Source organism: Netta rufina, assembly GCF_964035555.1.
Source record: "Netta rufina genome assembly, chromosome: 1".
Classification (NCBI taxonomy): Eukaryota; Metazoa; Chordata; class Aves; order Anseriformes; family Anatidae; genus Netta; species Netta rufina.
Genome location: NC_140123.1, coordinates 111,232,804 through 111,248,582, shown reverse-complemented (window position 1 = coordinate 111,248,582; position 15,779 = coordinate 111,232,804). Strand labels below are relative to the sequence as shown.

General features: G+C 35.2%; 1 protein-coding gene across 6 annotated transcripts in view; it reads right to left on the bottom strand.

Annotated features, from left to right (window-relative positions):
- DCAF6 (DDB1 and CUL4 associated factor 6) overlaps positions 1 to 15,779 on the bottom strand; it is an 85,865-nt gene that overhangs the window by 52,369 nt on the left and 17,717 nt on the right. For all 6 annotated transcript variants that reach the window (XM_084298468.1, XM_084298470.1, XM_084298471.1 and 3 more), the window contains exons 4-7: positions 11,339 to 11,524; positions 6,819 to 6,932; positions 5,672 to 5,807; positions 3,498 to 3,712 (exon numbers count right to left, since the gene is read on the bottom strand). In XM_084298468.1, coding sequence (XP_084154594.1) covers positions 3,498 to 3,712; positions 5,672 to 5,807; positions 6,819 to 6,932; positions 11,339 to 11,524 — 651 coding nt within the window. The remainder of the gene's footprint in view (positions 1 to 3,497; positions 3,713 to 5,671; positions 5,808 to 6,818; positions 6,933 to 11,338; positions 11,525 to 15,779) is intronic.

Sequence of the window (15,779 nt, the reverse complement as noted above, 5' to 3'; positions counted from 1 at the left end):
GGTGCTACTTTTGCTAACTTGAAAAGAAACAGTTTTGTACATTCAAGAAGGCAGTTCAGAGTTTGAAATTAAGAGCACTGGCTGGATATGTATGGCTTATACAAACAAAACCAAATAAAAACAACAGTATTGAACTGTTGTGCTGTCAATTTGGGATTAAATGCAAAACCACTGCAGTGAAAGCATATTAAAGTATTAACTTTCAGGAGCCTGCAGATTCAGAAGAAAGCTTTACATTCCTTCTACTGTGTAGAATTTAAAACCAGGCTAAAATAAAAATAGAAATTAAGTAAAATTATCTGGAAGGAGAAGAATACAGGACATATTCTGTGCCTAAAGATGAAAAGAATACATAAAATCTGCTAGCAGGTGGTCACAATCTTCTCCCTCTGTACAAGGCAAGCAATCACTTCTCTACTGAATTACTTCACATCAGATTGCCATTACAGAGGAGAAAGGGAAAAATGCAGAACCACTCATTTGTGACATCATTTTTGCGTGTTTTTCTTTGCTTCTTCTGTCTCAATCAGGTAACAGCCTAACTCAGCTGGACATTCTCCCTCGGTCCTATGAATCTACACCCAGTTCTGTTCAACGGTATTTGTAATAGTAATAGGTGACTGTTGCTCATTAAATATAGCACTGTATTTATTAACAGGCCACAGGCTTAATATGAAGCTAACAACAGCACGTGCTGCTGGCTCACCAGGCTTTGTCCGGACTTTACTTGCTTGGAGCTGTCTTGCAGCTCATTTAGCTGCAACAGCAATTGTCTAGTGGCTGGTTGATTATTACCTAATTTGCTGTAGTTTTCCTTAGAGTTGCATAAATGCATGGTGTGCAACCTGTTATTAACAGCTTTGACATATACAAGAGGCTGCCAGCTGCTTAAATTGCATAAGAAGAATCAACAGTACCCATGGGTAATGAGCATAAATGCAGCATTAAGAAGTACAGGCATGGAGTGAGGGCAAAAAGATCTTGCAGGTGTGGACACATGGTAGGACACCAGAGGCACCTTCTCAGCAGCTCATCAATGGTTCTTCAATGTATTGTAAATGTTGTGCCACAATGAAAACAGTTCCAGGGGGTAACAACAAGTACAGAAAAGCAAAAAAAAAAAAAAAAAAAAAAAAAACATACCACATTTGCAGACTAATAATTGTCATCCCAGTGAAGACAGCAGGATGCTGACTTACTGTGAACTCCCTTGAGGCTCCTGTTCCAGACTGAAGAAAAAGACCCCTGAGACCCTGAGGAGCTTGTGAAAGGGTGAACATAATGCCAGAAAAATTGAGTGGATAGTTGCGGTTGGTTGCAGGGGGAGAGAATTATATAATTTAACTGTAGGTAAAGAAATTAGTTTCAAATTGATTAGAAAATTTAGGCTGAAAAGGTCAGCATCACTGTAATTGAAATAATAATAAATAACTGCTTGTGGTTGGTTTACACTGCTGAATCTTAATTTGGCTCTATAGCAGTGGATCACCTCATTGGTCTAAACATTTTCTCCCCTCATTTCTGCCATTAAATGACAACTTTTACTAAAGAAAGTTTATACTTGATTTCAAGGAATATACTTTTGGTGATATGGAAAACAGAGAATACACCTAAGGAGTGACTTGCCACAATTGCTGGTCTTATATCCTGATGTCAAATAGATGCCTTCTCATCTTTAGAATAGGAAAACCAGACAAGAAAAAATATTTTATCACTCTGATTTCCTAAGTTAACCACTCTCAAAATAAAAGTCACATGTATGTAAACAGCTTCTCAAGACAGAAGAGGGAAACGGAAGAATAAATGTGTACCTCTGTCTACAGTGCCTGATGCCTCACACAGGTTAAGTGAACATGTGTGCAGACTAACACAATACTCTGCTGCACATACTTATTTGTAAATTCTGCAACTCAATTAAGTTGCTAAATTGAAAGCATCCTGAAGACCAGCACAAAAGGCAAGACTTTCCTCTAAACAAAAGCTCATTGTAGCTAGAATTGCAATTTGCTTGTAACTGTTTGAAATAGTGTGTGTCTACAGTAAATAAGCATTAAGAGAAGTCCATCGTCAATAGGTGCTGTGAATTCACAACGTACTGAAGAGTGGGTAACAAATAACTGAAAACTGCATGCCCATATAGTCGTAGGCAATACCAGATACAGAGTACACAGATTTTGTCACACTATGTCATTGGCACATTTCAATCTGTGAATAGACTTTCGTGACCTCAGCCTACTACCGAAAAGAGGGGAAAAAAGGTTCCTTTTCCATTTCATACATATGGCAAATGCTACATTCTGCTTTTAATTATGATTCTCTTTCTGCTTTAGTTCACAAGTCTTCACCCTATTGTTGTTGTTTTTTCGTAAGTATGTTCAGAAAACTGCACTGCACAATTTCATTGTTATTTCAAAAGATATTCTCCCTTAAAACTTACTGATATATATCAAGTGTGCTTTAAGACATTTTGGCTAAGTTTTCAAAATCTCAGAATATATCTTGAATTTTATATAGTTCTGTTGTTTTATATGATGGAATTACAGGTGTACTATAACTGAGACCCTCTTTGTCCATGGGGATTAAGAAAGTCAAAGTGCTCCATGACAAAAACCTTATAATGGAACTCTTCTTCCAGCAACTTTTAGTGTTTAAACTTCCACTGAAAGCCTCTATGAGTTAGGAACAGCAAAATTTCCTTTAAAATTCCCCTGACCTACTACATTAGTAGGATTATGGTTGGACTTGATGATCTTTGAGGTCTTTTCTAACCTACACGATTCTATAGTAAGAAACTCTAAATTATCACAGAAATAAAGCTAGGAAGTGATCTGTGGTTCGCATTTCAACACAGGTACTCCAGACTCTAATCAACCCTGAGAAGATGCAACAATTTTCTAAGAAAGCAAACCAGTTCCAGAATACATTTGCAAAAAAAAGCACCAGACAGTCAGCATCCACAAGATAGCTTAGTCCCATCTTGTGTGTCTAGACCTAGTTACAGAAAGATTAAAGCTAACTGTGAATCTCTGCAGCACTCACTTATTTGTAGAAAACATGAAACTGGGAAGAATACAGAGATAACAATTTTACGTGCTTCCTGCTGCAAACAGCAGGTATTGCTCTAAGGTAAGCCTATTTTATGCAAGACACTGAACAGTCAGGGTACCAACTTCTGTTCATATCAGCCTGTGCTGGACTTCCAGTATAAGGGAAATAGAGTCTGTTATTTGCTAATCATTGGCACAACCAAGACCTGCTTCTTCATTGTTCTCTTATCAAAATATACTGGACCAAAAAACACCACCACCACCACCACCCACACATACACACACCTCCCCAGCCGCCCAAACCCGTCTGCGTAGATATTCTACAAGTATTTTTAAAACAACGCTTGACAATGGCTTATGATTCATTTCAAGACAAATAAAACCAATAGGTGTTCCCCAAGGTGGTGGTAGTGAGACAAAACATGAGAATAGGTCATCTTAATCACTTGCCTCTTCTCGCCTCTCCTCAGCAGAAGGAACTTTAAGTTCTCGTGCTGTGTCATCCTTGGGATCAAACAAGTAGATGTAATCTGAGGAATAACTAACAAGGATCTCTTGGCCATCTTCACTATAACATAGAGAAGTTACTCTGCAGGATTTGTTATTGAGATGAGGAGGAACAAAACGTGCCACCATTCCAACAGTGCCCCTACCAGCATAATTCCCTGTGGGAGAGAAAGAGAGAGTATATTTACTATTGCAAACTTTCAACCAGCAGTTTCTATATACTCCTTAGTTAACATCCAAAGAAAGATGACCTGAGAAAACCTAAGCAATCTGTAGCTTTTGCAATAATTTGGTTCGGAATACTAACGTATCAGATCTTTCCAGTATATTTTATTTTTTGTTTACACACTCTATATGTAAATTATAAAGAAAGATGAAAATTTATACACACAAGTATATTCATATAATCACCCATCACATGATGGTGTGTGAATACTATCTGTAAAGTTTAATACAAATGGAAATTTTGAAATGTATGAAAACATATTTACACAGCAATAATGCAACTACGTATCACCACACAAATCAGGAATTCATTCTACAGAACTTTGAAAATTTAAGGACATCTGTCTCCTCTTTACTCCCCCAAATGATCTAAAAATTATCAGTTTTTCCTTGAGACATAACACTTATCCCTTTAAGACTGCAGAACTACATGATACATCAGACTTGCACGATAACTCACCTCCATTCTATGCACTAAAACAATCTTCAATTCTAGAGTTAGAAACTTGCAAGCAGATTAAAATTACCTATAAGACAACTAATTGAGAAAAACAAACTGTTCCAAAAACACAACATTTGCCACAAAACTTTCCTGCACAGCATGTCTGTTTTGGCTCAGCATGTGCAAAAGTCTGTCCTTGACAAGTTCGGAGTTTATCATCTCACACTGCATAAGGACTAAAACTGAAAGTTTAAGAGGTAAATCAGCAGATTGCTTACTAGCAATTATCATGGAATATCTCATCCTTAAAAAAAAAAAAAAAAAAAAAAAAAGCAACACAACAGTGAAGCACTAAACTCTACACCAGCAGTACCAGAAAAACTAGTCTTCAAAATTTTGTCTACTCTCTACTTTCCCCTATGGGCCTGCATGCCCAAATTCATCTTACTGTTGTATTGTTACAAAACTAGGTATAAAAATGAAAAAGTTGTTGTTTTTGTTTTTATTTTGTTGTTTTGTTTTTAAACAAAACTTCAGGGGAAAAGTAAGATCTAACATTTACATAGTACCTTTTAATCAACCTCCCCAGAATCTGTTCCTCAGGCAGTTCTCACAGAATTTTGCTGACCACTATGATGTAAGGGAGAAATCTTGTAAGAACATTAGCCAGCTGAGAAGATTGTTTAATGTTTATTAAGTGATCTTTACTGTTTCCTTTCTCCTCCATCACAATAATCAGCAGGAAATGCTGCAAGAAATGACAGATTGTGACACTGATTACTTTTATGAATGTGTATACACAGCTATGTATATTAATTCGCACATATGTCCAAACATAATCATACATTATGAGTAAGAGATACATTAGAATTGCATATGCACTGTGGCTTGCCGCTTTAAGTTTTTTATAAAAACCTTTTAGATAAGCATCTGATGCATGCTCCCATCTGAGGAATTTGTAATTTTTCAGTTAAATTATGTTTGATATAGCAACAATAACTGCAAAGCTAAACATATTGAATGACATTATGGAGTTCATAAGAACCCTTCCTATAAGGAACAACACGCTGCAGCACAGCAGAATATAAGAAGGCAAGACTTTAATTAAAATGTGAGTAGACCAGAGCAGACTGCATTTATTTGCTTTTAGGAATCTTGAAATCACATGTTTCAAGACAAAGGAAGAGACATGACAGAATGTCCTTTTCTCCATTCAGTATATAACGTATTCTAAAATGGATAAAGAGATTGATTACTTAGTTGAAGATATTACCAAATATTAAAGTGAAATGACTCAACTATTAGAAAGCACAGTTCTCAGAGAACAAACCTACACTTCAATCAGTATTACACTTCAGTCATTCACCATCTATTTTGGAAACAAACAAAAAGAACCTGAAATTGGAAGTGCAAATAGTTAGAAAAGCTTACTATATTGTATGTTTCCCACCTGTTGCTCTTGTACCAAGCATTCGCCGATCATATATTCTTACTGAGCTATCAGAACAACCCACAGCAAGATAGTACGGGATTGGTGGACAGATAGCAACAGAAGTGGCAGCACGCCGACAGTTTATTAAAATATCCTGGAACAAACAAAAATACAGCATTCAGACAATAGCTCTGAGCATTTGAAGTGTAATTTTACTTTTTACTTTGAGACACAGGCTCATCAGTCAAGGAGTTTTTAAGAAAAACAGATCTGGCCTTGTGTAGGTAGGCCATAAACATTCCAAACAGGAAATACACTACAGAGAAGGAAAGCTATCAGAGAAGGAAATATATAATGAGATCAAATGAAAAAGAAAAAAAAATATAACAAAAAAACAAACCACAGGAACAAACATTTGAGAACAGATAAGCATAACAGATACAGATTTATAAACTAGCTTGCACATTACATTTTCCTATGCAAACACAAATAATGATTTAGCTGGAAGAGGACCAAATACACAGAAAGAGTCTAAGAATTAGAGTTAAGTTTCACCTATGGGCAGATCGTTGAATCAAGAATTTTATTTTAATATGATTGGGATTCAAAGAAACTCCTAAAACCAGGAAATTACACTTCAGTGTAAGTGTTTTTTCAATTCAACACTGCTTCTGCATTCCAAACACAGCAGACACAACTAACACCTTACCTTCTGGAGAGTATTACCCATGATTAATTTGATCTAGTATAAATCATTATCAAATCTTTCCTTATAGAGGGAAAAAAAAGATGGTCAAAAACACAAGGGTGCAGCTGATTTTCCAAGATAATTTTTTGCCTCCAACTCTGCACTCTACTGTAACTGACGTAATCAAAACCAACAGATTCAGGTTCAAGGTAGAATCTTTTCTACCACAACTGAATCATCACACCAAAGTTCATAATCTAAAAAGATCCTAAAGTGATACTAAAAATAAAATAAAATAAAATAAAAATAAAAATAAAATGCCCAAACTTTTTTTGTTTCTTGGGAAATATGTTGTCATCTCCACCAACGACCCTGAAATCTATTATTTCTAAAAGCCTTACCAGAATTCAAATCCTATGTTTGTATGATGTACAGCTCTACATTTAGGTCATCTTTATTAAAAGATTTCACTCTTACATCTTTACAATCTTCCTTTGTGCAACTTGTTTTGATTCGAGTATCAAACCATCTTACAGTGCCATCTTCACCACAAGAGAGGAAAGTATACGGATCATTTGGTACTGTCATAATCTGATCAGAAAAAAAAAAGTATTAATACTTCTGAAAATGCCATTAATTTCAAAAGAAAAACATCAACATTTTGAGCAAAGACTGAAGCAGTTACAACTCAAATTATGAATTCTACTGACACAAAGAAGAAAACTGAAGAAATGCTGATATATCTTCATTTTCAAGAAAAGGTCTGATATACTGAAAATAAACTGCGTAGTATGATGCACAAGGTGAAAAATGAATAGCCTGAATCTTACATTTATTTCTATTATTTTTAAACAAGCAACATAGATTTATTACTATTAGTTTTCAGATAAAGAATCGATTTGCTGCAATAATTCAACAGAAGCTCAGTTTAATTTTCATCAAGTAACAGAAGGCAATAAAAAACAAAACCCTCAGAAGTCTGAATGACATGAAAGTACTAAATGGCTTTTATTTCAATTGAATCATTCATTTACATACACAAAAATCCCCTGAAGCAACTATGCATTAAAGACTGTTACTAACCTACCCTCAACACATTTTATTGTTGTTATAAAAGAGCACTGTACTGCACCATTTTCCTGATCTTGGCCCTGCTCAAACTAGGGAAGACTCAGCTGGTGTCTCTTGTCTACAGCTTCATTTAAGAAGCTCTCTTCAGAAAAATAAAAAGGCAAGCAAACATGTTAAGGCTGAACACAGGCTGATGAACACACACCAAATATCATTGAACTTCCATGAAGTTACTGATAGTAGCAGTATTGTGGGTAAATTCCACCAGTTTCTACAACATACTTTGTTTGGTATTTAAGGGATAACACTTTTCAACAATATGTTTCATAGAGCTACAAAATCAATAACAGTGTAATACACTAATTCAACACAGAGCAAAAGATTCTTTGATGCTTTTTATGCAATTATTTTCTTCAAACTCTTAATAACAATAACCTATAGATATCTGTAAATCTCTCTACCTAAAATATGATTACAAATGTAATCTCTGCAGGATTCAACCATTCCTCTTGTAATGCTCAGTATGTTACTAAAACAATGCATGCTGTGGCAAATTATACTGCTGACAAATAAGAAATTTAACTGAACAAAGCCAAGTATTTAATAACAACGGAACAATAAAATTCTGAGCTATGACTATGATTCTTCAATATATCAGCATAACATACTGAAAAGAGCACCTTTCTCTCCACATTTACTCACGTTAATTATTTTATTGGTGTAGTTATGAAAGACAGCAATTGCTCTTTAGTCTACTAAATCCTTCCAGCATTTTTGATGTGTTGTGGTGCAAAACTTGCCTTAAAAACATTTACTTGGTCCCAAAAGTGCTGTTGAACATGGTATAACACAGTAAACTTTTTTCTAATAGCTATGGTTTATGTTTGTTCCCAATGATACTATTTTACAGTATACGTGTAAAAATGTGATATATACCTACACTTGCAGGTGCAAGTTTTTATGCATGGTGCTTAACAACATCCTAATTGATTTATAAGCACTACAATAAAGAAAGAGAGAGGTACAGACCCCAATAGTTAAGAATTATTGTTAACATATTTAAGTTCAAACATCATATAAAGAAATCTTTTCCTGCGTATTCCATTAACTTGAAAAAAATATATTGTGATGTGATAATTTTACTATGTAGAAAATGTGAAGGTAAGAGTTGTACTTTCTTCTCCTAAAATGGAATTAACAGGAACAGTAGTAAAGAAAAGCACTTGGCTGAATAAAAATAAACTTGCAATAGCCTTGTATAAACATCAAATTCTCCAGAAACATGTTTCATGAACTTCTCTCTCCATCTCTACCTACTCTGTTCTCCTCAGAATTAAAAACGATTGTCCAATTATCTCACAGTTCGTAATGATCTACACAAATTACTCTCTTTCAATGGATGCTTTTGTAATGTCTGAAGCTCCAAGTTTAAAGCGCAATATAAATCCAAATCACATTCAAATTTAGAATTAGTACCTCCAGGCCAGATTATGTTAGCGTTTGGTATTTAGAGAATCCAGTGAGTCAAAGTTCTATATTTAATATGATGATGTGGTTACATACAGCTGAACTGTAAGATCACAAAATTTTAAATGATTTTCCTTCTCCAGAAACCTACGAGCAATGAAGTTGCATTATGCCAGAAGCTGAAGCTGTGTCAGACATTTGCTTCAAAAGAACTGCATTTACTCCATTGTACTTTCACATGTCAAGGCTCAAACAAAAAAGGTCTGCTATGCCACACAATAACACAGACATTTGATGTTCAAATATCAAACAGGTTTAAGACACAGTAACAGAACTTACAGTCTTCAAAGTTCCTTTTCCTGACAAAATATTTTATAAACCTATATAACTTTTTGAAGATAGCTCAAACTATTAACTTTTTGTTATGTTAAACCTTGGTACAAAGCAGACCAAGATAATTAATGTCAAAAGGGCACTTGTTAAAATATATGTCATATAGGGGAATTGGACATACCTTCCATTAACAGTATTTAAAGACAACCAAAACAGTATCCTATGCTGTCGTTCAAAACAACAGTAATGCCCTCTTTTTCACATTATTTGCTAGTTTCAGGCACTTCATGTAATCAACCAAATTGTTGGTTAACCCAAGTTCAGGCAAATCAAAACTTGGGACTGCCACAGTGACTTTCCCTGGCAATACTTATGCTGCTATCAGCACTTCCATTTGCAGTACTCATAGCAGCTTACCCATGACCCTGAAACTCCCAAGCACCCTAGCCCACTGTTCTAATGACACTTCTGCCACCACCCACTAGTCTCCTCAGTCCAGTGTCCTTAACTGTTCTCCTATTCCCAAGCCCAAAAGCTATTTTATACCATACCCCAGGAAACAGAGGTACCAGCTGAGCCAGTAACTGGCTGCTCCCCAAGTCTGTAGCCAGCTGGCAAGGAGGCTCTTACTTCCCCAAGAAGCCAGAACACTGACCCATCCTCAACTGAGGACACTTCATCTTTAAGAAACAGCATCTTTGTCTCCAGATGTTCTTATGAAAAGGCAGGCTTTATCTGAGGCACAGAGCACATCCAATCAATCTGCAGAACCCAAAGACTAATGCACGCTGCTATATATAGTCAGCTTCAGCGGCAACTGAGGCAGTTTAAGCTTCTGGCCGAGGGCCACAGGACTGATGCTATTCAAAGGGAGCGGCAGTTTCTCAGTCAAAACAATCTCAAAACTAAAAGCAGATGACGTGAGCCTGGGGTCCAGTTCTGCAAAACTGAAATTTAGTACTTAGACTACAATTTTGAATTAAACCCGGGCAAAAACAAACATATAAAACAAACAAAACACCTACAATCCCATAAACACCTACTCAGTGAATAATACCACAGGGTTTGCTGGACTGACTGACCTATAAGGTCACTGGCAGGCAGAAGATGTTTCTTGACAAATCCTTTAAATGAACACTTAATATCAACTGTAAGGACTATTTTGTTACGTGCTCAAAAATGAATCCTAGCAGTGCTTCAGCCATCTTACTTGCTCACACAACCTCTTCATACAACCCAAATTCAGTCATAATCTAGCAGAGATTTTTAAATACTTTGTTCACTTAACATACAAATAAGAAAAAGATGTAAGAATTTCCAGTGAAATCTGAGCTAAATAGTAACAAAAGCAATGGATTTGGAACTTACTTTTTTTTTTTTTTTTTAAATCGAACATTCATAATGTAAGAAGAAAATAGCATGACTTCACCTATTTTAAAGATAAGTTTTACAAACAGCAGATTTTGCTGTCATTTAAATAAGTAGGTAAATCTAATTATTTTGCTAACTGAACTAAGACTTCATTTGCCTATTTATATGACCACAACTTCCAAGTGAAGATTGGAAACACTGGATCTAAATTTACAAATAAACTGTTAATATAAGACAAAATACAGAAATTGCCTAAAACTTGAAATACATTTTCAGATTAAGTTACTTACATACATTTTGAAATAACAATTTCTTCAGATTATAATTGTGAAAAAGGGTTAAACTGATGAAGAGTATTATTTTATTTTTTTTTGTGGTGGGGAGGGTAATGAAATAAAAATAAAGAAGTGAAACATAGCCACCACCCCTTTCCCTATCACCAACTCCAGAAAGAACTTCACAGCACAATTTAAGCCATTTTTGCTCTGCAGAGAATTATTTTAGTGAAGATTCATTCAGCTATTGTGTTGCTAAAGAAAGTGGTCTTAATCACACTCCCTTTTGGAAAATCCTTCATTTAGATAAAATCTCTTTCATTTAAAACCTACTCTGTAAGGAAAAAAAAAAAAGGTAGAAGGAAGGTTCTTTAATTCTCACTGAAATAAAGCTTTCATCGACTAATTAAAACCTTGTGAAACAATACAAGAAAACGTGTTCTAGCTGTTTTAAAATTATCATACACTTTTGTAAGGTACCTCATAGGTGGTTCCATAGTGGCACGTGTACTGGCATTGTCTGTTGGTCTCTGCATCCTGCTCAACATTAGTATAAAAGATGACCCCATCTCCAGAACAAGATACAATCTGTTTGTCATTGGTGCATGGTAAAAATTTTGCACTAAAAATATTGGCCCGATGTCCTGAGCGAATGGTTGTTAAAACCTATGAAAGAAAAAGATAGGCTGTATCAGGTTAACCTTTTTCAAGCAAATAAAGAATGGAAAAATAATAGACTCTTGTACTATAAAGCATCAATTATGTACAGGCTGCCTGTGATGAATAGTTTAATGCCAATAGAACAGAAAAGCTGTCTTTACACCAAGTTTCTTCTAAGAACAAGTTGGTCCCACAAGAGACATTCACTTACATGCTTGCCCAAAGTACTCTGCAGAAAGAATGAAAGAACTGGAATGCACCTGCCACCTTGTCTTTTTAAAATGCTAGCTATGTATCACATTGGGTTTCTCAAAGTAAAACATCAGGGCAGGATAATGCAGCCACCCTGCATGGCAGCGAGGAGGCACTTAAAAGATCTGGAATGCTGTGGGTAAAGAAGAATAAGGCATTCTAACCCAAGCCAACTTTATAGACTTTAAAAATTGATACTACCCTTAAAATTAATCCACTTTAAAATGAGATCTGAAGTGTATGAGAAAGGATATTTTGAAACCAGTCAAATAAAAATCTAAGAACATGACTACCAGGCAGTAAACTAAAAGTTTAATTCAGTCTCAATGAATGTCATTCATCTACAGTACAGCAGAGAAGCATATCATTTACTTTACAGTTGTTTTTAAGCATTTTTTGATGACTCTTTATGTTTCCTAACATAATTTTGATTAGGCTATTAGAACTTAAAAAATCATTCATGTGCTCTCCTGTACACTGGTGAACATTCTATACTTACATTATTTTTCCGGTCTGTAGCACTTAAACCAAATTGCATTTTTACCACTACTAATGATATATACCAAGTTGTTTACAGTAACAAAATCACTTCCAAATTTCCACTCAATTAACTTAATCAAAGAAAACATTATGCAAATGTAGTTGCTCTGTCAGCAATAGCTGCTGCGTAATATTTTACAAGGTTACAAGTATTTACAGTATTTCATGGCTTTTAAACAATTCACACACACACACACAAAAGATTGTGTATCTGCCTATTTTAGGATTCACAAAGCTCATTATTGGAAAAAAAAAATCAGGAGATACAATCAATTCATCTTATTTCAATAAATGTGCCTCAATTTAGATTTGTTCAGACTTCTCCATTTAACTGAAAACCTTAAAAAAATAGATATTCAAAAGAAATGAGAAACTCGTTTCAAAGAAGTAACTTAGAACAAGGAGTCCATAAGGCACCCTAGTTCACGGGTTAAAGAGGTGTCATCTGACAATCCCACTCCTGATTTCAGTTATTGCTACTGTAAAAGAAATATTTTTGACCTGACAAGAAATCCTTTTTGATCTCCCTAGTAAAAGTCTGAACTATACCATATTAGATTTCCTTTCCAGTTCTCCACTCTTCCTCCCTATTACTGAATATAAGCAGGTAAGGCAGCCTTATTCTTTTCATCCTTGTCCCATCAAATTACACGTGTTTCCTGAAACTTTACCTTTTTTCCTCACAAACCCCAAGCTAATGCCTTTGCTTTTCATTCAGTCAATACCTGATCTATTTTAATCTGCTGCTTCAGTTTTCCCCATATGCAGATCTCAACGTAGATATGGAGACCTACATTTGATGATTACCCTCAAGCTTGGATAAACTTAGATTTTTCTTTCCTTTTCTTCTTCTCTCCTCCATAGTAAACTGAAAGAGCATTTAGAAACGTGTATGTGGTGACATGTTCTCAGTAAAGGAAAGAGTTTTGTCACAGGCAAACCCAGCCCAATCTTGCCTGTCCCTCGAGATCCTGACTATGTTGCGTAGTATTGCAATAATGAGTATTAAAGTATTACAACATTCATTATCTGCAGATTTTCCATGGCCTTCTTGACTTGCACTATACATCCTTTTCTGCTCTGGTTATTACACTGCCTTAGAGGTAGGAAAAAGAAAGGCACCTGTTACAAAAATGTTGCTTGTCCTTTGGCTGTAACGGATTTTCTCATCTGTTGATGAGAAAATTAAATGCAGACAGCCAACCCCCAAAAGCCTAGCATTAGCTACACAGTGTAAACGCCACTGTCTTACTCCATTGGAGCATTTTACTACCAATGTAGAATAGGCTACCAACAATTAACAACCAAGTAAAATCAGGGGGAAAGATTAAAAAAATCATTTTTCAAGGCTTGATTAGCTATAATTCAAATATCTTCACAACTTTTGCAATTGCTTAAGTAATACATTACACAGAAAATCAATTGAAGAGGCAACAAATTCAAGATTTCAAATTGCGCTTCTTAAGAGCAAAGAGTACATCTTAGGGACATGATTACTTATTTATGTAGCAATCCCAGAAGCTTACTACTTCCCTAACAACACATATTTTGCTCCAAGAAACACTACAGAAGATGAACAGGTTTTGGCAAATTAAATGGAGAAGTAAAAAGTTGTTCTTTGTAGTTGTGTTTTTGTTGTTGTTGCTGTTTTTTTCCCCACCATGTTGTTGTTTGGCCTTTTTCTTATAAAAGGAATGAGCTATGGAATTGCCTGTTTGATCATGCACTTTCAGAACTTGTGGCAGCTACTAGACCATCTTTTTTAAACTTGAAATGTTTAACTTCCATACCCAGATGGAAACTCTTTATGGTGACTTTATTTTCCTTTTTGCCATAATGAACAAAACAGAAGTCTTAAGTCCCATTAAAAACAAAACTATTTTTTTTTTAAAAGTGGTTGTACTTATCTTCCACCTTAGCTCACTTTCTGAAAAGAGGCCTGTTGAAACAAATGAAATATTGTTGAATCAAATATCAGTGGTTTCCTAAGTCTTTCAGGATGTAGTTAGAGATCTCATTCAAGATATTTAGCACCGAATCATTTACAATCCAGCCACTTCAACAGTATTTTCTTTGTCCCTTTCAAAGCCTCTCATCTTCAGGTGAAAAATAGCAATTCTAACTCTGGAAAAGATGCAAATTCCCAGTCCCGCTAAGCACACTCCAAAGCCTCTACAATACTTTGTCACAAGCTGAACCCTTTCCCTCTCTGAAGGCAAACCAGGCTACAGATTTAAAAATCCTGAGCGTAACTACAGGTAAGAGTCCTGTGTACACAGTCATCTGAGAGAAGTCTCAGGCCACATTTAAGGGCTTTGAAAACTGAGTGCTCAACCTGATGTAAATACACAAATTCCCATCTTTCTGTACTTATGGCATAAAGAGCTTTAGCTCCAGCCAGTTCTTTTTTTTTTTTTTTTTTTTTTTTTTTGGGTGTGGGGGTGTGTGGATGAGGGAACAGGGATGGAACATATACTGAGATGTCTAAAACATTTATTTTGATGGAAGTAAGTAGTCTATAGTGGGTAGAGTGAAATACAACGAGAAAGAAAGGATCCACAAAAGGAAATATTCTCAGCCATCTCAAGGTACAACAAAGCACTTCTCTTTTGATTTAGACTTGCCATTACTATTAAAAGTTACAGTAATATGTTCCTCCTCAGATGCACAAACAACACAAATATAAAACCTGTTCAAACTTGAGAAATATTATTTGGAAAATTTCTCCTTCTGAGGCACGTAGTAACAATACCTCTATCTGACCATACACAACAAAAACTGGACTTACGTACTCAGCGCTGATGTAAATGACAAGTAAACAAGAATAAATGCTTCCTTATTAAACAGAATATTTTACTACCACAGAAGACAATATTGATGGCTGATGTCTATTTTAGCTAATCCAGCTAGCTCATAGAAGAAAATACAGTAGTAATGATATCAGCCATGATGACATAATTACAGCAGAGCTCTGGTACCAATTCCAATTTGTTCTCTATTGATTCTGTTACTTACGCCAGAGAAAATAAGCTAACACAATTGTAACAGTCATTTAAAAATAAAACAACTATAATAATAATAATAAAAATCATACCTCTACTATATTTGAGGAACAACACTGGTTATTAGGTCTTTTTGCTAGTACCTGCTGTTTTATAATTGCATTTGCATGTATTGAAAAATCTATCTGCTCTACTGTTATGCCAAATGCACTTCAAAAAAAATAAAATAACTCAGCTGAATTAAAAACAGGAGATTTTTTGTTTTCCTACATTTCTCATTTCTCTTAAGTGGTGTGGTAGTACACAATGGGGGGGAGGAGGGACAAACTCTTCACATGAAGTTTAAGTTGCTGCACATATTAAAGTGTTAAAATATTATTATAGAATAAGATAATTAAACAGTTGCCAGACAGTGATATATTAAAGTCCCTCCAATAACATTCACTTTGAATTATATCCTTCACCCT